This window comes from Drosophila albomicans, chromosome 2L, assembly GCF_009650485.2.
Source record: "Drosophila albomicans strain 15112-1751.03 chromosome 2L, ASM965048v2, whole genome shotgun sequence".
NCBI classification, from domain to species: Eukaryota; Metazoa; Arthropoda; class Insecta; order Diptera; family Drosophilidae; genus Drosophila; species Drosophila albomicans.
In genome coordinates this window covers 817,455-840,781 of record NC_047628.2, presented here as the reverse complement: position 1 = coordinate 840,781, position 23,327 = coordinate 817,455, and the positions used below count along the sequence as shown (strand labels likewise).

At 32.5% G+C, this 23,327-nt stretch overlaps 1 protein-coding gene across 4 annotated transcripts in view; it reads right to left on the bottom strand.

Annotated features, from left to right (window-relative positions):
* Window positions 1–10,056: 10,056 nt before the first annotated feature.
* The window catches only part of LOC117565513 (protein madd-4), a 101,267-nt gene continuing 87,996 nt past the window's right edge, over window positions 10,057–23,327 (bottom strand). For all 4 annotated transcript variants that reach the window (XM_034244645.2, XM_034244644.2, XM_034244648.2 and 1 more), the window contains 4 exons: window positions 14,906–15,193; window positions 13,486–13,872; window positions 13,223–13,373; window positions 10,057–10,184 (listed from right to left, as the gene is read on the bottom strand). In XM_034244645.2, the coding sequence (XP_034100536.2) occupies window positions 10,066–10,184; window positions 13,223–13,373; window positions 13,486–13,872; window positions 14,906–15,193 (945 nt within the window). In that variant the 3' untranslated portion in view covers window positions 10,057–10,065. The remainder of the gene's footprint in view (window positions 10,185–13,222; window positions 13,374–13,485; window positions 13,873–14,905; window positions 15,194–23,327) is intronic.

Sequence of the window (23,327 nt, the reverse complement as noted above, 5' to 3'; positions counted from 1 at the left end):
TCTTATGTAAATAAAGAATTTTTTTCGATTTTTTTATTCGTATTTGATATAAATATACGTATGTTTAGTATAATAATCTGTAATACAAGCTTGCGTTTTGTTAAGTCTATATTTGTGTATTATTTTAACACTGGGCATGAAGGCCGGCACGACTGAATAGATAACTTAGCGTCACTGAGTTTTGTACTCTTTATAAAATACATGAAAGCCAAGTAATCATGTTTTCATAAATTTGATTAGTTGTTTGTGTCAAGATTTCAATATTCCAAACGAACCGCACAGAACGAATGAATTGCATTCAAATAAAACACAAATGGAAATATTATTACTGAATTACCGTTTATAGTCGTGTAAAGTATGTTGTAACATTTTTTATAGCCCTCAAAACATAATCGTTTTTAACATTTCATACTTTATCAATATTATTACTTATATTACTTATATTTAGCAGCTAACGGTTTACATTTTATGTCTGCTTTTCAATTTTTAAATATATGTTTATAAAATAAGTTGCTCATACAAAATATAAACTAATTACAATTATTCATATTCATATATGTATATTATATATCAACAATGTTTAACTAAAGCGGTTATGTACATTAATTTGGACTTTAGAATTTTAAAACCATATGAAATAGGCTTTAATTTTCATTCAAGGTATTGAAATATTCAAGTTTGCGAAATACAAACAGAATTGAGGTTTTTATTATTCTTTTCACAATTGCCTTTTATTATGATGTTCTTATCTTAACTGTTATTAATTTCTCTTAAATATTTACATATGTTAATTGTTGAATTAACTTTTCGTATTTTACTAATTAGTGCTGTAGTTTTTATAATTATATAAAAGCTTGAGATCATAACATTTTGAATAATTATTTAGTTACAAAACCCAAAGTATTACACTAAAACCAAATGTATGTAAATAAGTTTGCTTTCGATTAGATTAGTTATTTTAAAAAAAGGTCTATTATAAGATAAAATAATTTGTAGTTTTGTCTAGTGCTATTAATTTTAACAGACCTACAAAAGTTAATAGTCCATCATAAATTTGACACTGCAAAATAATGGAAATAATGGTCACATCCGTTTAAAGGAAATTTAAGCTGAGGTATCATTTCATCCATTCCCATCTTATCTATGGATATGATAAATTTAGTTTAAAAGAAATGCTGATGTGCTCTCGAATATCGAAAGTATCGACAGCTATTTTGTGCTTGTTTATGACGTGCTAGGACTGCCAAAACGGACGTTTTTGCAAATAATTTGTGTTCCCCTAATTAGGAACCGGCAGAAACGCACAGTGAATGACTAGATTCTCCTTCATACGTTCATACCACACATGTTTAAATAATCATATATCCATACAATCGTTTGACTATTAAGCTTATTTATTTACTTTAGATTATTTTTATACCCGCTACCCACAGAACAAAGAGGTATTATAAAATTATCCACAAGAAAATGTAGGCAACATGCCAAAGAATGAATCTTCGACATCATAAAGTATATCTGCGTTTTAATTTTTTAAACAATTATTTTTACATTAAATTTTGTACGTCAAATTCCACCCACGGACATTGAAAGAATATACCATTTCGTCCATTTTGAACTTTCAAATATTCGCTTAATTTTTAGGAGTTTGTAGATTCAATTAAGAGTAACATTTCTTAATTGCTAGAACCAAAAAGTAATAATAATAAACTGATATAAGTTATTTTGCAAAGTATTGAAAATTATTAAATTATACATATTTGTTTTACGTATGCCCTTGAAAGATGACATTGTACATAAGTACATAGTCTAAACGGGTGTTTCGATTTTTCATTCCACCAATAAGTCGTTGCGACGATCAATCTGACAGATTTTGATCACTATTACATAGTATTTTGTTAATGTATAGGTAGGCCATTAGACCACATAGACCACTTTTGATATATTTCAATATTTTTTGTTTTATTGTGGTTTAATTTGGTATATTTCAAAGATAATACCGCTTTCGCAATATTTTGCTTTTATTGAAAATGGATAGCGGGTATCTAACAGTCTAGCGCACTCGATTATAGATTTCTTACTTGCTTTATATAAGTTTAAATTCGGTGTATCTTACGACATTTTTACGTAGACGACAACTAATCGCTTATCGACGTACATCATTTTATCGCATTTATCTGTATGTATGTATATATAAGGGGTGCCACACAAATCTTGTTTTTCATAATTTTTCATTCAATTTTAAAATATTTGGAGACTTTAATCTTCTACCTGTTACATACATTTCCTGTCTGCACAAAGTTATAATACCCTTCTACCCTATGGGTAGCGGGTATAATTATAAAACAAAGTTAAAAATGAAATACAGAAATGGAAACGAAAGAAATGGAAATTAAAGTTAAAGTTAAACCTAGTTAAGAGAAATAAAGTTGAAAGAGTAACGCTTTTGTATGCAAACAAATTAAGAAAAAATTGCAACAAAATATAAGAATTTAGATTAAATAAATTAAATGAAATGCGAAGCGCTAACTTGAAAAAAGAAAGTTACTCATACGATCGCAAACATTAAGTAAACGCAGCACTGTTAAGTTAACAAAAAATGAAATAACATAAATAAAACAATTAGTAAAAGTGCCATGCAAAAATGAAATTATAAAATATTAAAACAATAGTGAAACAAGCAAAAAGAAAAAAAATAGTTTGCGAATGTTAAAAAAGAAGTTTATCACATAAATTGTTTAAAAGAAATTTATATTTGTTTATAAATTAAATATATATTATATATATATTATATTAGAATGAGATTTAAAAATATGCAACGTGAAATGAATATGAATTAAAAATTTTTAGAAATTAATTTATGATTTGTTTTCGGAAAAGTTAATAGTCTTTAATTTATAAATTTGCGGATGTGCTTAATGTGACAAATTTGTTTTTTTTGTACAAATCACCTCGCCGTTTAGCCCGCTCCAGCATTACGATGGAGATCGACCACCTCCGCAGGAATTCTGGGATTAAGTTTCGATAAAGAAAATTAATAGTGTACACCGATATAAAAATGTATCGCCCTTGCACATTACGCACATACGCTTTCATGCAGCCAAGTTAACTTGAAAAAAAAAGTTAAATGAAAATAACTTTTAAAAAAGTTGCTCAAAGAATAAGGTAATTAAAAATGAAAAGTTATTGATTGAAAAATAAAATTTAAAGAAATCGGAAAAAAAACAAATTATAATAATTTAAAATTGAAACAATTTAAAAAAAAACAAATGCTCGAACAACTTAAAAATAAATAGATTTAGAATATAACCATTGTATAACCCTCAAGTATACGTATTACTTATAATCATAATTATATTTTTCTGTCTTCTATTTTTATGTTTTATTTCTTTTTATATTATTTTTCTTAATTAAATCAATTTAAATATGAAATAATTTCTCTTTTGTTTGACCGAGTCATGCCGTTAGGCTCCACAGTCGTAGGGCCCAAAAGGGATCACCAGAGCCAGGCTCTGATGCTTGTGATTGTAACACCGGTGATAAGAGTCTCGCTCTGTAGAAACAAACATTATGTCGCAGCACGCTAAATTCTACTCTTTTTAATAAAAGGGCGCAGCGAAAAAAGAGGATCGATTTGTGGAAGCAAGACCACCACCCCAAAACCGACGAGCTAGAGCCGGATGCTATAGCGTGCCCCGCACCCACAGATCGTCCGTTCACCCTAGCGTTGTTTATCGTTGCACGTTACAGTATCTACATGCTCGCCTATATTTGCATGTTTATGCATATGAAATTTTTCAATGTGCAGTTGCCTCGCAGACAACCAGCTAACGCACGTCAATTTTGTTTTGCCGCGACGAAAGTCTCGAAGAAGAAGACGAAAACAATAGCTTAAGCTATCTTAGACACAATTGTGTCTTAGATATTTGCAGTTAAATGAAGCCTGCACAAGGTCTGCGTTGACTCTGCCGAGAGTTTGTGAGTCTGCTATACACTAGATGTAACTAGTCAAGATCTAACGGTTAATTAATCAACGGAAATCATAATCATACAGCGTGTATGTAGATCACTAATACACATTAGAGGCTGTCCATATATTACGTACCCAATTGTGTTTCGTGTCATGCCAAGACCGAGACTGCAAGAATTTTCTGTAGATCGTTAGATGACTCGTCTTGTAGAATGCTTCTTGCATTGAGTCTGGTGTACGCGCCCTCTTAGCGCAAATTTCCCTATCGCCTACTTTTCTCGAACATGTGCAATTTTGTGTATCATTTGTCATTTGTTTTGTGAGTGTTGTACAAGAAGGTTGATTTTTTCCTACGCGTCTTTTATAAAACAATCAGAGGTAAGTTTATACTTTTTAACTCTATTTCTAATATTCTTATGTAAATAAAGAATACTATTTGCATTTATATTTTTTACATCTCAGTTTATTTTCACGGACATCATTTACGGACATCGCCGTACTCAATACAAAAATTGAGGAATCTCCATTAAAGTATGTGGCGATGTTCAGGAGGATGCTCTGCCCAGATGGCATACTAAAAAGCTTGGAGCGGATCTTCCACAAGGATGTGCTGATGGGCATGAACTACGCCGGCACTGCAAGGATGAAGGCATTCAATAAGTACCGCCATTTGAACAATGCTATGTTTGAAGCTCTGAAGACTGAGAACTATACCTTTGAGGACCACAAAAAAGCTGTGCGAGAGGCGTTTTTTAAATTTAAAAATAGAAATTATAAGGCCAATGCCAAGGCAAGGCAATTAGAAAAATTAGAACATAATAAATAGAATATAAATATAATTCGTTAGTTATAAGTAAACTGTTTAGATAATATATAATTTTAAGTACTCATTGTTATAGTTTAAATACATTTAATTTGAAGTACAATAAACATTTTATTTACTGCATATATTTTTGAGCGTATTTTTATTTTGCATATTCCGAACTACACACTAGAATCTAAGCACAGATTTTCGGCAAGAGCGGGACCGCACATTTTCTACAAGAAACATGAGTGCAAATTCTGCCAGCGCAGCCGATGGAAATTTAAATTCCTCTGCCTGAATTTATACTCGACTAATACAATAGTAAATCAGTTCCGCATATACGGCAAACTGAAATGAGTTTTACTTTTCGCATCTTGTTCTACACAAGACGGGACTGGAAGAAAACTTGTATATTGTCAACGAATAAAACACAATCGGGTAATCACGTTTTCTGCGATTTTTGACCCCCTCACCCCTGGTAAACAAAAGTAGACTTTTGTGTTTTATTCGTAAATATAAATGCAAATAGTATTCTTTATTTACATAAGATTAGAATATTAGAAATAGAGTTAAAAAGTATAAACTTACCTCTGATTGTTTTATAAAAGACGCGTAGGAAAAAATCAACTTTCTTGTACAGCACTCACAAAACAAATGACAAATGATACACAAAATTGCACATGTTCGAGAAAAGTAGGCGTTAGGGAAATTTCGCGATGCGCTAAGAGGGCGCGTACACCAGACTCAATGCAAGAAGCATTCTACAAGACGATTCATCTAACGATCTACAGAAAATTCTTGCAGTCTCGGTCTTGGCATGACACGAAACACAATTGGGGTAATATATGGACAGCCCCTTAGTTATAAAAATATTGATGCAATTATACTTTAGAATCGAAAAGACTTTTGACTTACCTTCTATTTCTCCACGTCTAAACTATGAAAACATTAATTAAAATCTTACAACTAACAGCATTTGTTTTATTTTGTTTTTTTTTTCGACCAATACAAAGTCATTTATAAATTGCTTGAATTATTTATTTATATTTAATCAATAATATTTATTTAATTTCTATTTTCTTACAATATTTCTCATTTTGCCTTTGTATTTATTTTGTAAACATCTTGCAGTGGTGATTTCGATTTTTTTATTCGTATTTGATATAAATATACGTATGTTTAGTATAATAATCTGTAATACAAGCTTGCGTTTTGTTAAGTCTATATTTGTGTATTATTTTAACACTGGGCATGAAGGCCGGCACGACTGAATAGATAACTTAGCGTCACTGAGTTTTGTACTCTTTATAAAATACATGAAAGCCAAGTAATCATGTTTTCATAAATTTGATTAGTTGTTTGTGTCAAGATTTCAATATTCCAAACGAACCGCACAGAACGAATGAATTGCATTCAAATAAAACACAAATGGAAATATTATTACTGAATTACCGTTTATAGTCGTGTAAAGTATGTTGTAACATTTTTTATAGCCCTCAAAACATAATCGTTTTTAACATTTCATACTTTATCAATATTATTACTTATATTACTTATATTTAGCAGCTAACGGTTTACATTTTATGTCTGCTTTTCAATTTTTAAATATATGTTTATAAAATAAGTTGCTCATACAAAATATAAACTAATTACAATTATTCATATTCATATATGTATATTATATATCAACAATGTTTAACTAAAGCGGTTATGTACATTAATTTGGACTTTAGAATTTTAAAACCATATGAAGTAGGCTTTAATTTTCATTCAAGGTATTGAAATATTCAAGTTTGCGAAATACAAACAGAATTGAGGTTTTTATTATTCTTTTCACAATTGCCTTTTATTATGATGTTCTTATCTTAACTGTTATTAATTTCTCTTAAATATTTACATATGTTAATTGTTGAATTAACTTTTCGTATTTTACTAATTAGTGCTGTAGTTTTTATAATTATATAAAAGCTTGAGATCATAATATTTTGAATAATTATTTAGTTACAAAACCCAAAGTATTACACTAAAACCAAATGTATGTAAATAAGTTTGCTTTCGATTAGATTAGTTCTTTTAAAAAAAGGTCTATTATAAGATAAAATAATTTGTAGTTTTGTCTAGTGCTATTAATTTTAACAGACCTACAAAAGTTAATAGTCCATCATAAATTTGACACTGCAAAATAATGGAAATAATGGTCACATCCGTTTAAAGGAAATTTAAGCTGAGGTATCATTTCATCCATTCCCATCTTATCTATGGATATGATAAATTTAGTTTAAAAGAAATGCTGATGTGCTCTCGAATATCGAAAGTATCGACAGCTATTTTGTGCTTGTTTATGACGTGCTAGGACTGCCAAAACGGACGTTTTTGCAAATAATTTGTGTTCCCCTAATTAGGAACCGGCAGAAACGCACAGTGAATGACTAGATTCTCCTTCATACGTTCATACCACACATGTTTAAATAATCATATATCCATACAATCGTTTGACTATTAAGCTTATTTATTTACTTTAGATTATTTTTATACCCGCTACCCACAGAACAAAGAGGTTTTTTAAAATTATCCACAAGAAAATGTAGGCAACATGCCAAAGAATGAATCTTCGACATCATAAAGTATATCTGCGTTTTAATTTTTTAAACAATTATTTTTACATTAAATTTTGTACGTCAAATTCCACCCACGGACATTGAAAGAATATACCATTTCGTCCATTTTGAACTTTCAAATATTCGCTTAATTTTTAGGAGTTTGTAGATTCAATTAAGAGTAACATTTCTTAATTGCTAGAACCAAAAAGTAATAATAATAAACTGATATAAGTTATTTTGCAAAGTATTGAAAATTATTAAATTATACATATTTGTTTTACGTATGCCCGTGAAAGATGACATTGTGCATTGTACCCACAGAACAAAAGATGACATTGAAAATGTAGGCAACATGCCAAGAAGTAATCTGAGTACATAGTCTTAACGGGTGTTTCGATTTTTCATTCCACCATTAAGTCGTTGCGACGATCAATCTGACAGATTTTGATCACTATTACATAGTATTTTGTTAATGTATAGGTAGGCCATTAGACCACATAGACCACTTTTGATATATTTCAATTTTTTTTGTTTTATTTTGGTTTAATTTGGTATATTTCAAAGATAATACCGCTTTCGCAATATTTTGCTTTTATTGAAAATGGATAGCGGGTATCTAACAGTCTAGCGCACTCGATTATAGATTTCTTACTTGCTTTATATAAGTTTAAATTCGGTGTATCTTACGACATTGTTACTTAGACGACAACTAGTCGCTTATCGACGTACATCATTTTATCGCATTTATCTGTATGTATGTATATATAAGGGGTGCCACACAAATCTTGTTTTTCATAATTTTTCATTCAATTTTAAAATATTTGGAGACTTTAATCCTCAAAACTTAATTCTCTCATAATAAATGCGGGGTTTCTTAATTCGATCAGCAGTTGCATTCAAAATAAAGTTGTAATACCACTAATGATAATATCGGCATCAAAAGATGCAGCTGTCATAATTAAACATACAAAATAATAATATACATTAATATTTTGCAGTTCTAAGAGGCCAGTTCATTGTGAATTTAAGAATGGTACTGCAGCATAAGGTTGCAATATTTACAAGGTTTAAATTGTGTTAATATCTAAAGTAAGAGAATGCTGAAGGCTTGAAAGCCAAATTTAAATACTTTATGTTTTTTATGTATTTTATTACTAATCAAAATTTCGACTAAGAACAATAACATTCATAGGCAATCGTCCTATTCCCAAATGCTGTAGTTTTCTTAATTTAATGTACATATACATATTGCTAACATTCTGAAAAACAATTCTAGATATGAGAATATATACATTTTAAAACATTTTTTTTTTTTTTTGTGGATAAGAGGCAATTTTACTCTCTAAAATTGAATCAAATTTAAATCTCCAGTTATTTCCGTGACACCCCGTATATATGAATAATCTATATATAAGCATCTGTAAAATTAGCTTGCTTAAGTCTAATTCTGACGAGCACTTTTTGAGTGATGGAAAAGTTTGGCTTTTACAAACTCCACAATGTCTTAATACGATAATAACCACAGCATTTTGGTATCAGATTACATTAAATTTTTATCAAGAAGTCCTGAAAAATACATATAATCTGATTCATACGTATACAAGTTGGTTGAAAATGGATTGATGTAAAAAAGCCAAGCGTTATATTTCGTCTTTCACTTTTCACCTTTGGACCGTTTTAAAAAGTTTGTGTGCTCACAAGGGACGTCCACTTAAAAAGTGCTCGATTACAGGGCTTTTTAAGTCGACACGTGGGAATAATATTATAATATGATTTAAATTGATATAATATCTATCCTTAACTAGTGTTGACAAAACTATCAATAGTACCATCGATGTTTGAAAATGTAGCTAGCCATCGACTTTCTCAGCTACCATCATGTCATATTATTAGAAATGCTAACAAAATAGTTACCCTATTTATTTGAACAGGTGTTTAGGGATGCAAAAATAAACAAACTAAAAAATTCAAATAAAGATAGTAGTACAAACAAAAAAAACATAAAATGAAATATTTTTTATTAGGCGCATTCAAAAATTACATAATTTTTTATTTTGTATTATCTATTGACTATTTTTTTCGAGTTTGCATTATATCAAGCAACTCGTTCTGAAACAATTACATACATAGATTCCAAAAAGGTCTATCTGATTACTATTTTCTCATATTTTTTATTTGCATTATTTGAACTAATTGCAAGAATTTACAAATAATTTCAAAGCGAGTAAAATTTGTAAATTTAATAATCAGCTTATTGCTAGTGATCGTCAATCATTGCCATAATTGATAATGTGCTCTTCATAAATTGTCGCTCTCTTGTACGCTTTTGTACACTTTGTTCTACACTTCAGAAGTTTTGAGCAATTCAGGCAGGCAGTCTAAACAGAGAAAAATGCAGAAAAATATATTCGACCGCTAACGCTATCGAAATTATAGATAGTCATTACTACATAGATTCCGAGTTATCAATAGCATCTAGTATCGATGTTTTGTCAACACTATCCTCAACAATATCGTTAGTTTTAATTAAACTTGTCTTATATTTTATAAATTTAACTAAGTTACATTCTTTGCAAATGCATTTCAGAACTTATGTAATCAATTTATTAAATCTAAATTCAGATTAGTGCCATGTTGTTTACGTAGTTGCTTAATAAATGTTTTGTCGTTTTTAGTTTGGTCTGGCTGAGGATCTATAGATGCTTCTGCTGATTGAACTGACAGGAACCACAGCACTTTTCCTTATAACGATGCAGTCTACACAGACCCATGGCCAAAGCATTGTGGCAATATCGTGAGGTATCCAGACAACCTGAGTATAGAAATAGGTATTAAGTTAAATGATTAAATTTAAGCGGTACATAATATTTCAATTGGCGAAATAATTAACACGCAGTAAACGGAACATATTAAAGTGCGATTGTCAGCATCACGATTTGAAGACTGATTTTTATATTTTTTGAATCAATATTTCAGTTGTTGGTTGTTAAACTCCCAGCAAAACAGAAAAAACCAATAAAATACATACGAGTATGTGCATATGTCATTTGCGATAAAAATAATGTGTGTGGAAATAAAATCTGCTCTCATTTACAATGAAGTTGTCGTTGTTTAGCAACATAATTATTAAAATAATTTTGTTCTTTATTACTTAATACCGATGACATCATTGTCTGTTATTATCATATTTGGAATTTTAAAGGCACAACAAAAATATTTGTTCATGGTTTTCGGTTATTGAAATGCTTCTTAATACAAGAACGCAAATTTCGCAGTTGATGTAAATTGTACCATAAAGGTTGATACAATCGGTCTAGTTGTAGAACATGCTGTGCTCAGCATAATTTAATAGCGCTGTTCCCAGATAAGCAAAATTGTTGATATGCAGAAATGCAATATATTTCACAACAGCCACAAATTTTAAACTAACCGTTTTTGGCTACCTTTATGACCCTAAATTTAGCACGGAAATAGTAAAAAACAAAAAATTGACTGTCTTGCCATTCCACAATATTAATTAATGCTATTTTTTTACAAGAGAAAATGCCCAGCACGCGATCTTTTTTAAATTATCCATCTTTATGTTTGTGTTAAGTGCGAAATTATAGGTTGTCTATTTGTCGTCAGTGGAACAGTTGATTTGGCATCCACATTCCAGTATTATATCATATCGAGTATCGATGCGCTTTGGAATTTTGTTGCATGCAAAAATTTTTAACGTCCGTTTTTTATATCCCTTGTTTTTACCGATCATAATATGAAAAAAGTCCATACAGTATATCATACTAAAGAGGGATCGATACTTCCAAAATGGAATTTATGTGAACACAAAATCATCTGTTCTACAAACAAAAAAAGAAACAATTAATTTTTTCGCTCTAATTATCGGTAACAACGCCAAATATAAAATATGAATAGTTTTAGATATTTAAAATAACGCGTGGGGACTTATTTTTACGCGAGGGAAAAATTTCAAAAAGGAGTGTCTATGGAATCTGAAATTAAAAATAAATAAATATGGTTGGGATATTATCTTCATAAAAATAGGAACCCATTCGGCGTTACACATATAGGATTACCGAACTTTAACTGTGCTGATGGATGTTGATGTTGTTCGTTGGCAAGCTCCTCTTATCACAATAAACCGCAATACAAAAACGAAAAAAAATTGCGGTCGATGTAATTTTACAATATTTTCAATGTGACAAAAAAAATAGAATTGATAGTAATAGTAAAAATAAAAACCTTGATATTAATATGTTTATTTAAATTAATATTCAATAAATTTAAAATCTGAGTATTTTTTATTTAAGAATACACTTGGCCCTTGCTTAACACGGGGGTTACGTTCCTAGAAATCTTCTTGTTAAGCGAAACATGGATTCCGCACAAAATAAGGGGTTACGTTCGCAAAATTCTAAATTGGCAGCAAACAAATTTTTTTATTGTTCAAATTGTTTCATACATTTGTTCAAAATTAACCAAAAGTTATTATGCATATGCCTTTAATAAATGCCCAACATTCATATTTTCAAAATTAAAAGTTGGTATTAAATTAAAAAAGTTGCTTCGTAACAGGTTAAACTTTATAGAAACTTAAAAATGTTAAAAAGTAAGGAGATCATATGTTTCTATTCATATTAAATTTGAAATATTTACACTTTAAGACAGTTTGTTTCAACATGTTTAATTTTTTAGTGGCTCTTTATCAAAAATAGGATTTTGCAATCGTGTAAGAACGAGGTTTTTAGCGTGTTAAAAGGGAGTTGGCGGCAAATTTGTAACGGTGTAAGACCGAGTTCGTGCTAAAAGAGTTCCTGTTAAGTGAGGGCTAAGTGTATTTGCAATAAATACGATCTGTGATACGATCACAAAATGATGTCGATAATGTAAGTGTTTGTGCTTATCACACCGTTGCATTAGGCTGTCGGCACCCGATCATATTAGGCACTCGGAAAGTAGAATCACTTGCCTTTCGGTTTGAATTTAGTACTATATCAAAATATCAAATACAGCCTTTGATAAAATTTTGTTTTTGTTGTTTTGTGATGAGACATGATTAGTCATTTTGTTTTTTTTAATTTTTTAGCAGAAAAATTGACGAAATAGCACCACATTCGAAACTTGCATTTCTAATTCGAAACAAAATTAAAACTCCTACCTTTACTATTATTTGTGAATGGTCTTTTAATATTTAATATCAATGTCATTACATAAATAAAAAATATGTTTGAAGATCCGTTATTGACAAAAACACATGGGCTTCGTCTGAGCAAGGAAATACCCTTGTCTTGAATAGAAAATACAAACAACCACCGATATTACAAAATCTTTACAGAATTACATTATCAGACTGAATTAAATCACCTATAAATTATCCAATCAAAAAATAAAACTATTTAAAAAATAAAAACATAGCAATAGAAGTCTGGAAACAAGTAATTTGGTCAGTCGAATCCAAATTCAATAGATTCCAGTCAATATTGCTGGCGACGATCCGGAGAATCTTTGCAAAAATTTTAAAAAATTTGGTTGATAGTAACCAAAACGAGTCGAAAAGGTCATTAAAAAATAAGGGCTAGTGGACAACATATTAATGTTATTGTAAATTTAAAAGTATATAATTTTTTTTGTTGATAAGAAAGTTGAAGTGCCAAAGGTGCATAAGTGAGTACATGCGAGTTTTTTTTCATTTTTTTGCTATTCTAACTTTTAATTCTTTTATGCTATTTTGTAGTATATTAAATGTAGAATAAGTGAAAACAAATGTCACCCCGATAAGTAAGAGTACTCTTTCAGCGGTATTTAATTTTCGGCTTACATTATTTAAATTTTTTTTGCTGGACTTACTTTTGGCTTGACAAGACCGACTTTTGCACACTTTCATTACCACTGGCCGAGGGTGATGCTTGCAGATGTTACCCGCGGGTCTATGAGTGCCATACCAGACGCACTGCAGAATGCGAAATTTTATTCCCTGACGACCACATGGCGCATTGCACTATAAAACAAATTCGAAATAGAATGAAATGGTATTTGTCATTAATAAAATATTTGCTTTATGTTGAGTCGGGACATAATGAATATAGAAGAGAAGGGAAGGCGCCACGAACCTCAGACCACGGCTCCACATGCCAAACACCCTTGCAGCGCTCATTGTGGCATTCTTGACGCGCTGGTGGTTTCTGATACTCATGGCAGGCAGTACCCAAACTGCCGTTTTCATACTGACAGCTTATTTCACGCCGCTGTACGGCAATATTGCGTTCATGGCAAAGCGAATGCTGGCAGAGCGTCCAATCTCCTTTGGTCCAGTAAGGACAGGGCTCGTCGCCACAGCTCTGGAACGTGTTGGGCAAATCCAGCCCTTGGGCTGTGCACTGTGCATTTTCAACGACATATACACTGTTGCCATTTGACATCGATGTCGTTGGTGTCTTTCCAGTTGTCCTCCATGTCGATGCCTTTGTTTCCGTACGCTGGCAGCTCAGCGAGCGGCGCTGTGGAGATGAAATGAACACGATGTTAGTTCTTTTACTTTTGGTGTTTTTATACCCCCCATAGGGTAGAAGGGTATTGTAACTTTATGTCAGCAGGACTTTATGCACGTAACAGGCAGACAGAGGCACTTTTGACTCCATTAAGAATATATTTTCTTAACAGTGTCAAGAACCGAGACGATATAGCCATATTCGTCTGTCTGTCTGTCTGAAAGACGATAAAAGATAAAGCTTAAATTTTTTGACAATGCTTCTTATGGCACGCTCATTAATTAATTCAGAAGGTTTGACAGACTGGCAACATTAAATCTGAGTGTCAGCTTTGGCCATATAAAAGACGGATACTAACGAAATTAATAGTACCGAAGAGCATAATATATTTGTGTATATATCATTTGATTTGGGATTCTCGCAAAATAATGCGATTTCATGTAATTTTGAGCTTAAAGCGTTGATGAATTTTCAAATTTATTTTTCGACAAATATCAGTGACTGGGATTACCAACTTTGGTAGGCCGAAATATAATAGTTAAATCATTTATTACGGTTCCATTTTCTCTACTTTGATTTCTATTGTTTAAATTATTTCGTTTTTAGAAGCAACATAAAATATTGCAGGTAGTTCTATTGTTGTTTTTACATTAAAAAAAACGACTAAACATATCCTCCCACTTTCAGTATTAGGGGACATGTGAAGTATCCAAAAAATAAACCTTATGAAACATGTTCCATCTTAAGCATATATTATTTTAAAAACAAAAACTATTAAAAAAGGCTGTCCCTTTTTTGTAACGGTACCTTCGAATATTTATTATATGGATTAAGAATCGCTTTTTCCACACACACTGAATAAAAATTTGCTAATAACAATCTTACTTTTATTTTAATTTATTGAGAAAGAATTAACTTTCTAGGCGCTACCTTAAGCTATAGTTCGAAAGCAAATCACCAGTCGGGACAGATAACTTTATGTATATCTGTATATACATATGTGTGTATGTATGTATGTAACTACATATATATTGATACGCACCTGCAATCCGCCGCCTGCGGCACCACACTGCTGTGAGCACTTGGACCACTCCCCCAGCTGCCATTTGTATATATATCGATCGTTCTTTGCATGTCTCAAATTGGTAAAAGCCTCTGCTATTTTTATTGGCGACTTTCTTACGGGCATGATACGACTAGACTCCGTCTGCAAATCTTTAGTCATTTCGTTTAATGCTTCATCCTGTTCCAAACGTTCCAAATCAAAAGGTACGTCATGCCATATTTGCTGGCCGCGCGACTTTCTAAAGGGCTGCAGCGGCCACAATAGCTGTAGATTTAGAGCAAGAATATAGATGGTTAAGTTATATTTAGCTTAAAAATTTGCTTTGAAAAACGTTATGATGACAGCATTCATCATTACAGAAGTTGCCAAGTAATTCGGTAATTTTTATTTTTTATATGTATTTATAAAATGTAATTGCAAATTGTGTGAAGTATATAATGCACATTAGTTATTTTATATACATGTGTAAGTAAGCCATTCATGCATGTACTATCTACTTGAATTACCCACGTCAATTGTATCATGTCTTTCAATCACCACTTCAAAATCCGATTAGCCATTGAACCACAACAAGAGCACGTGGCCCTCGGTAAGCAGAATATGACTATCAAATTTGGCAGTGAGTAGAAAAGAACATTTAGTATTTGACTTCATACCATTTCGTTTTATCCACAACGTTGTACATTTCTTAATATGTAGCATTCCATTTATTGGATGTTGGATATGGTTTTTGCTGTTTTGAACTTTCCAACAAAAGGAATTGTCTTTATAGTCTGGGCATTACTCATTTAAAGCTGCCTGGGGCCCTATTCTTCAACCAGCAATGCCAAAATTACAAGCTAGAATTCAGACTCAAACATAAAAAAATGATTTCCCAAGAGTCATTTGACAGCGACAATACTGTAGAATATGATATGCTGTTGTTGCAATAATAACTTTCGCTCATATTACCGTTGTATCGGGTATTCGATCCTCTTATTTCTAGTCTACCCAAAGCAAATTATAATTATTTTGTAAACACAATAAGAACCGCGGTTATTCCAGACTCTTACACGTAACAAATTATCGATATCTTCACATTATTTTTTAGCTTTCTTTGATGAAATATCCTCACGGCCTCATTTCTCTCAGAGAAGCTAAAGTCGTCAACTTTGGTCAGCTATGGTAAACTAAAATTTAACATAAATCCTTCATTAAAGGTTCACATACAACGTAAAGAATTTTTGATTTTTATATATTATGTTTTTGGAGAAATCGAAAAGCGAGTACAGAGTAGAGTACATTAACCATACGAAGCTAGGCCCTCTATCGTGAAAAAAAAACTGTAGTCGCAGGACTGCATATGAAATTTGAAATCAAAAAACATTGCATGCTGTGCTTGGGATATTGTCTTCAATACCAAAGAATATAATTTCATATGTTTTTTTTTAATAAATTAAATTTTAATAATTATTAAACAAATGTTTATTCGCTGTTTAGACTAGGCTTCATCATATATGTAAATTACAGTTGAGTAGCATAATTCGCTGCATAATTCCATAAGCGGTTGGGTGTGAGAGAGGCCGTGGCTAATGAAGCTGCATTATTGATCATGCGGCTATTATTCTAAAAAGGTGATCGTATTTTGGCATATAACATATGTTATTTTGCTATATTTGTTAAAAAGAAGTCCGATATCTATGAAAATCAGCTGATAATCCCATCTGAAAATTTTAAATTGCCATGCAATTCTTTAAAAAATAAACCAAATTTGAAAAAATGAAAGTAATTAGACAGAGGCAGAAGAAAATGCGATGTACATACATACGATGTACATAAAATACATATGTACATATGTAGGTGTGCTTTTTCATGACATTGCGGAATCTTGTTGAGGTGTGCGATGTCATAAAAAATACTTTACTTGTTTTGTTTACTGCAAACTTTTATCAATTTTTCTCTTGCCGCATTATCTAAAAAATACATGCTGCAAATGTTTTTTTTTTTTACCAATTGCACAATAAATTCGAAAATAAGTAAAAAATGTCAATCCATTAATACATTTTCAATGCATTTTTTTGTTTAAACACTTGTGATCCAAATTCGTTTTCAAAAAAGGTAGTATCACTGTAAATCAAAATCGGCGTCAAAAGGGTCTGAGGCATCTACAAGTGAAATTGAAGTGAAATTCGAGTGAGTGTTTTCTGTAACACCCCTGTATATGGGTAATTCCATGGCGAAATTTGTCCCGTGCGAGACTTTTTACAGTGCACTGCAGTGAAGATAACATAAACTGAAACAATTTTAAAAATAAGTGAATGTTATTCTTAAAGCTTTAGATAAGCACTATATTAAGAACTAAGATTGATTTTAGGAACTTCATCTGTTTTACGATAAAATATATAAATTCGTTAATTTTTTGGTTTTGCGTACGAATTGGTTAATTTTTGCAATTATCACAACAGAAAACAAAATAGAAAATTCCAAAACCATTCTTAGCTCTAATTAAAGTACTTATCTAGAGCTATAAAAATAAACTTTTCTTATTCTTAAAATTGTTTCAGTTTATGTTATTTTCAATGTAAAGTCTCGCACGGGACAAATTCCGTTATGGAATTACCCATATGTAAATATGTTGTTGCCCTTGGCCTTTTACGCCCTTTTTGGAAAAACCAATCTCTGTTTTGGAACTTTTTCTATTGAGTAGACAATTTTTGACAGCGACTTTATCAAGCTGTTATATGATTATTTAGAAAAATGATCTTTTCCTGAAATTCGAAACACGATCACCGTTGAAATACATACATATGTATATCATAAGTAAAATACACACAATATCAGCTAAAAGTGGCTCTACACTTGATAAAATGGTTTAATGACTGAATGGAAGTTAGGAGAAGAGAGCATAAAGGTAATAATTATTAGGGCTTATTAAGATTATAGCTAACAGTTGCTTCGAAATTCCTTTTCGCTAGCATCCATTTTTCTAAAAAACTTTAATATTGAATCTCGGGTAATGACCGGTCGCCATGGTCGGCGTCCGTTCGTCAGCCACTTTTTCTTAAGTATGTGTACTTTTGGGAATCCCGCGTCATGTGCTTTATAATTGTTGTATTTCATCAAAAGGTTTATATATTTGTAAACTACTAATACTAACACTCTGATGTAATCTGATATATATACATAAATCTTCGACATGGACCTGTTGATAAATACATATGTATTTTGTATGAGCGGAAGGTTTCAGAAATTTTCAATGATGGGGCGCTGTTTTTAATCTCTCATGCATACAAATTTGAAGTAAATGTAAATAAAAATGTATGAAATTTAATTTTTAAAGTACATCTGAATATGGAATGTTTTGCAAAGACACTCTCGTTGACTGGTTACACAACGAAATATCCTTCCTATTACTCGTTAGTTGAAGTACACGTCGAACTGTTTTATTTGCAAAAATCAATCAACCTATAATTGATATTTGTAAGGTTTTGGAAACTTTGTAAAGTGTTTAATATGTTTTGGGACCAAAAACGACATTTTCGTTTTTAGTTGCTCCGGTTTTTATAAGTCATCGTTCTGCTATCGAAACGTTTAATTTTTTGCTGCTGAAACAGCTGACTTCTGTTTTGGCCTTTCGCATTTTGAATTTCCTGAGTGGATAAAGCTCACATATAGATGATTTCATCCTGCATAGATGATTTATGCTTTCCCCTGAAATCATTATACTTACCTTTTCACTTTTTCGCAAATATGTATATATTTGAAACTAACATTTAAAACCAATGAGTCAACCAATTTTTTTCCGTTAACTTTTCATTTCGGCAAGACAAACTTGTGAGTATCAAAATGGGAGCACCAATTTTTTCGTTTCTAAAATGAAAACGAAATGTGAATGTGAAAACCGAAGCCCCGGTCTTTTTTAATGTATTCGAGAGCGGAAATGAGCAATTTCAAAAAATAAATTGAAAACTTTTATTGGAATACAGTATGCACGTGATGCATACGAAAGAAAAGGTAGGAAGCTGTTTTTCTTATGGAACCAAAAATGAAGAGCGGAACTGACTTTACTTTAAAACCATATTTATTTTAATAAAGAACTTAAATTACTGCTCCCAATTTTTTTTATTAATTTAATGTTTTATCAATTATGTTTAAAACATTGTCGAACATACAAAATATACACACGCAAAACGTTGTGACTGGTTTTGGTATAAATAGGTATACAAATTTCTTGGTAAATTTAGTGATGAAAACCTATTAACGTATGATATTAATATTTGTAACTTAAGTACGCTGATAAGTGAAAAATGTGAACGTTTTTGCCCAGTGATCCGGTTATTTTAGACTCGGCAAGGAACCATTTAAATACGCACGTCATTAAATTTTCACGCATGGAAAGTTTGAAAAACGTTGCCATAGACAACTATGTTCTGTACATTTATACATATGTACATATACATATACATACATAGTTAACCATCTACTAATAAACAAAAACAAGTAAAAAGCGCTACATGAGACTGGTCGACCGTCAAGATACCCTGCTCCTAGTTTCATATTGCTGGTAATAAAATAATTAAGTAATTAAACTTGAAAAATTGAGTCTGTATAGGATATGCTTTCATTTTGGCAAATTTGTATAGTTGCTACTTATAGGGTAGAAGGATAACATAACTTTGGTCGGCAGAAAATGTACGTAATAGGCAGAAGAAGGTATAACCATAACACGTAAGAAATCTACAATCGAGTGTGCTCGACAACCCAGAGCAGTATTATTTCTAAAATACACCAAATCAAAGTACCACAAAAATATTGAAACATATTAAATGCTTTGTTCTTTGTATGTTTATATAGTATCATTCAAAATATACCATACAGTGCAAAATATACCAGATTATCAGACCAAACAAATAAGTCCAGTAGTAAGTAGGAGTTTTTCCCATACAAAAGAATTTCTTAAATACTTTTCTACAATTTTTATATGATCGGAACAAAATTTTTAGAAATTATAAAGACTATATATGGGGTTGGAGATGCCTCCTCCTGCATTAACATACCTGGAGGTACAAAGTTATTATATGATTCGATGGCGTTACGTGGCGAATAAAATGTTAAACTATTTTTATCAATAATCGGAATGATCGTCAGTCATTATACCCGCTACCCATAGGGGAGAAGGTTATTATAACTTTGTGCCGACAGGAAATGTATGTAACAGGAGCTAGAGGTACGAATTTTGGTGTATACAATAACAACTATTTTATGATTCCTGAAAATTTAATTGCGATCAGATAAAAATTGTGGAAGGTATTAAAGAAATACTTTTGTATGGGCAAAAACGCCTACTTACTAGGGGTCTTAGTTGCTTTGGCAGACAATCTGGTATATTGTGCCGTCGAGGGTATATTTTGAATGCGGTACTATATCGCTATACCACATATACAATTTGGTATATTTTTAGTATTTTTGTAGTATATTTGGTATATTTTGAGAATAATACCGAAAAATATATTGCTTTTATTCAAAATAGGTTGCGGGTATCTTATAGTCGAGTAAACTCGACTGTAGCTTTCTTACTTGTTTTTCTATTTACGTAATTCAAAAATATTTACTCTACCCTGAGGTTGCGGTATTATCATTTTGTGCTTACAGGAAATTTAAGTAATAAACAGAACGATGCAAAACCGACCCCTGAAATATATGTATATGTCGGCGCATTGAAACTGCGTGGTTGCGAATGTATGTGTGTGTGTGTGCGAATCAGAGAACGGCACGGGTATACACACTCAACGGGTGCACCCGTTACTCATGTGCCTTTTCGGTAGCCTTACACTCGCGAGTGCGAGTGGCCAAAAATACACACACTCGCGAGCCTTATACTCATGAGCAATAAGTGTATCGCGAGCCTTACACTCGCGAGTGCGAGTGCCGAGGCATACTCGCCACTCGCGAGCCTTACACTCGCGAGTGCGAGTGCCGAGGCATAATCGCCACTCGCGAGCCTTACACTCGCGAGTGCGAGTGCCGAGGCATACTCGGCAATTTGCGATCGGTGATTCTATGCACTCGGTAAAGCCGGTGCCGGTGGTTATGGGTGGACCGGCACGATTGTATGTATGTACATACATATGTACGTTTGTGTGTATGTATATTGAGATGCAAGAAATGCCGTCGGCTTTTTGTATTGTTCTTGTTATTGCTGGTGCGATGTTCTTGCACTCATTTTATTTCTTGAAAATTTAAATTCGAAAACTATTTTTTGGCTTTGTGTAGTGTATTTATTTGATGTCTTATATAATAAATAAAAATTAAATTTTAATTTTAAAGAATTTTTATATATTGATAAGGAACAAAACAAGTAAAAATACAACTAATCTGTTTTATTTTTATGCTTATAATAAGAATGTAAAAAATAAATTTCAGGAAAAACCACCTGATATTTTATTTGATCATTTGTCAAAGTAAAAAAACACCCAAAATCATTCAAAGAAGTCAAAAGTCATAAAATCTACCCGCGAGCCGCGACACACAAGCATCAATAGGGGTGGGGGAAAAACACCCGAGTATTTGCTCAGACACTCGCGAGTGTCAGAGCATTTCGTCAAGAGTGTCTAAAATGATCGGTTGCACGAAGAACAACCACCCGCGAGACACAAGTGTGTACAAGCCGAGTGCCTAAAATGATCGGGTGCCGAATAGGCGAGTGCAAGAAAGGCTCGAGTATGACAATGACTCATACTCGCAGCACTCGCATGATTTTGAATGAGTGTGTATCTCTCACTCGGTTTGCGAGTGCACGAGTAGCACTCGCACTCAAAAAGTACGGGTGTGAGTCGAGTGTCGAAATTGCCACCCGTGACGATGTCTGGTGCGAATACACATTTTCGGGTATTTCACCAGAGTAATAATATTGCATCAGCCTCTTGCGGCTGTGAGTGTGTGGTTGCCAGGCAACCGTTGGCAGGCGACCGTTACTTGGATGTTGTCGCTTTTAAGAAGTACCGTTGTAGCGAGGCGACAGCGTTGTGTCGCTGTCGCCGATCGTGGTTCGGTAGTATGCACGGTAGGTAGAGAATTAGACGCAGGCAGTTGCGTACCAGAACTTGAAGTGTGTACAAGGCCGAAACTCGATGCGCCATAATGGAAGACAACAACAACAACAACGATCATGATTCGACATATATATATGTCTGAGTCTGTTCTACCGAAGTCTGTTCGTTCATTATCGCGAAGCGAGTTCCGATGCTTTCTCTGGCAATTTCTAGAGCACACTGCCTGTTCGATCCTTTTACAGCCTACGCCATAGCCATCTAACCACACTATGCGATAGCGTCTCGTCGCTGTCGCCCTGCAATAACTCTACCTGTCAAAGCGACAAAATGCTGACAACCAATCACAGCGCAAATAAAGGATGCAATCTAACATGCACACTCTTAATTACGCAGTGCCAATGTGCCGAAACGCACCTACAACTACGCAGTGGCAATGTGCCGACACGAGATGCTGCTTTACTCACTCTCCAACATATACATATTTGTCGAGCCGAGACCGTATGGAAAATATGGTTGCAAGTTGCAACTGTAAGGTGTTATTTCCTTTGGATGCAATAACGAATATTTTTTGTGCTATGATATAATGTAAATATATATAGTATAGCGACATATCGATTTTAGAATTTAATATGTTACTGTTTTGATAGTTCGTAAACATAAACCACCTGCTATGTTAAATAAAATACTTTTGTAAATTTCAAAAAATACTTTTTTCTATATCAAATAAATATCAGGTGTACCGGTATGAAATGAGCGTTTTTTTGTGAACATAAGACACTAATTATTAATGGGAAAGTAAAAAACATTTTATTCAAAGTATTGGCAATTGTTTTCTACACATTTTGACCAACTTTCTGGCAATTTGTGGATACCACGCCAATAAAATTGTTCGTCTTTTAAAGCAAACCAACCAGACACCCAATTTTCGACCTCCTCGTAGGAATCAAACTGCTGCTCAGCCAATGCGTGTCCCTTCGATGAAAACAAATGGTAGTCGGAAGGAGTCAACTCTGGTGAATACAGCGGGTGGGGTAGCAGCTCCTAGCCAAGTGTTTTGATTGTATCCTGAACCAGTTTTGCTTTGTGGGCAGGTGCATTGTCATGGAGCAAAATTACCTTGGCCCATTCTGGTGGTTTCTCGATCAATGCATGGTTCAAATTAATCACTTGTTGTCGGTGGCGATCAGTATTAACGGTTTCACCAGGTTTTAGGAGCTCGTAGTACACCACACTCTTCTGGTTTTCTTTGCGTTCCGCAAATCATCACTTTCTGGCACAAAATTCGATATTTTTAACACGATGAAAAACTATGTTGTTGTCTGTTCAATGACTTGATGTATACTAAATATGTTTTACAGATGTCATAG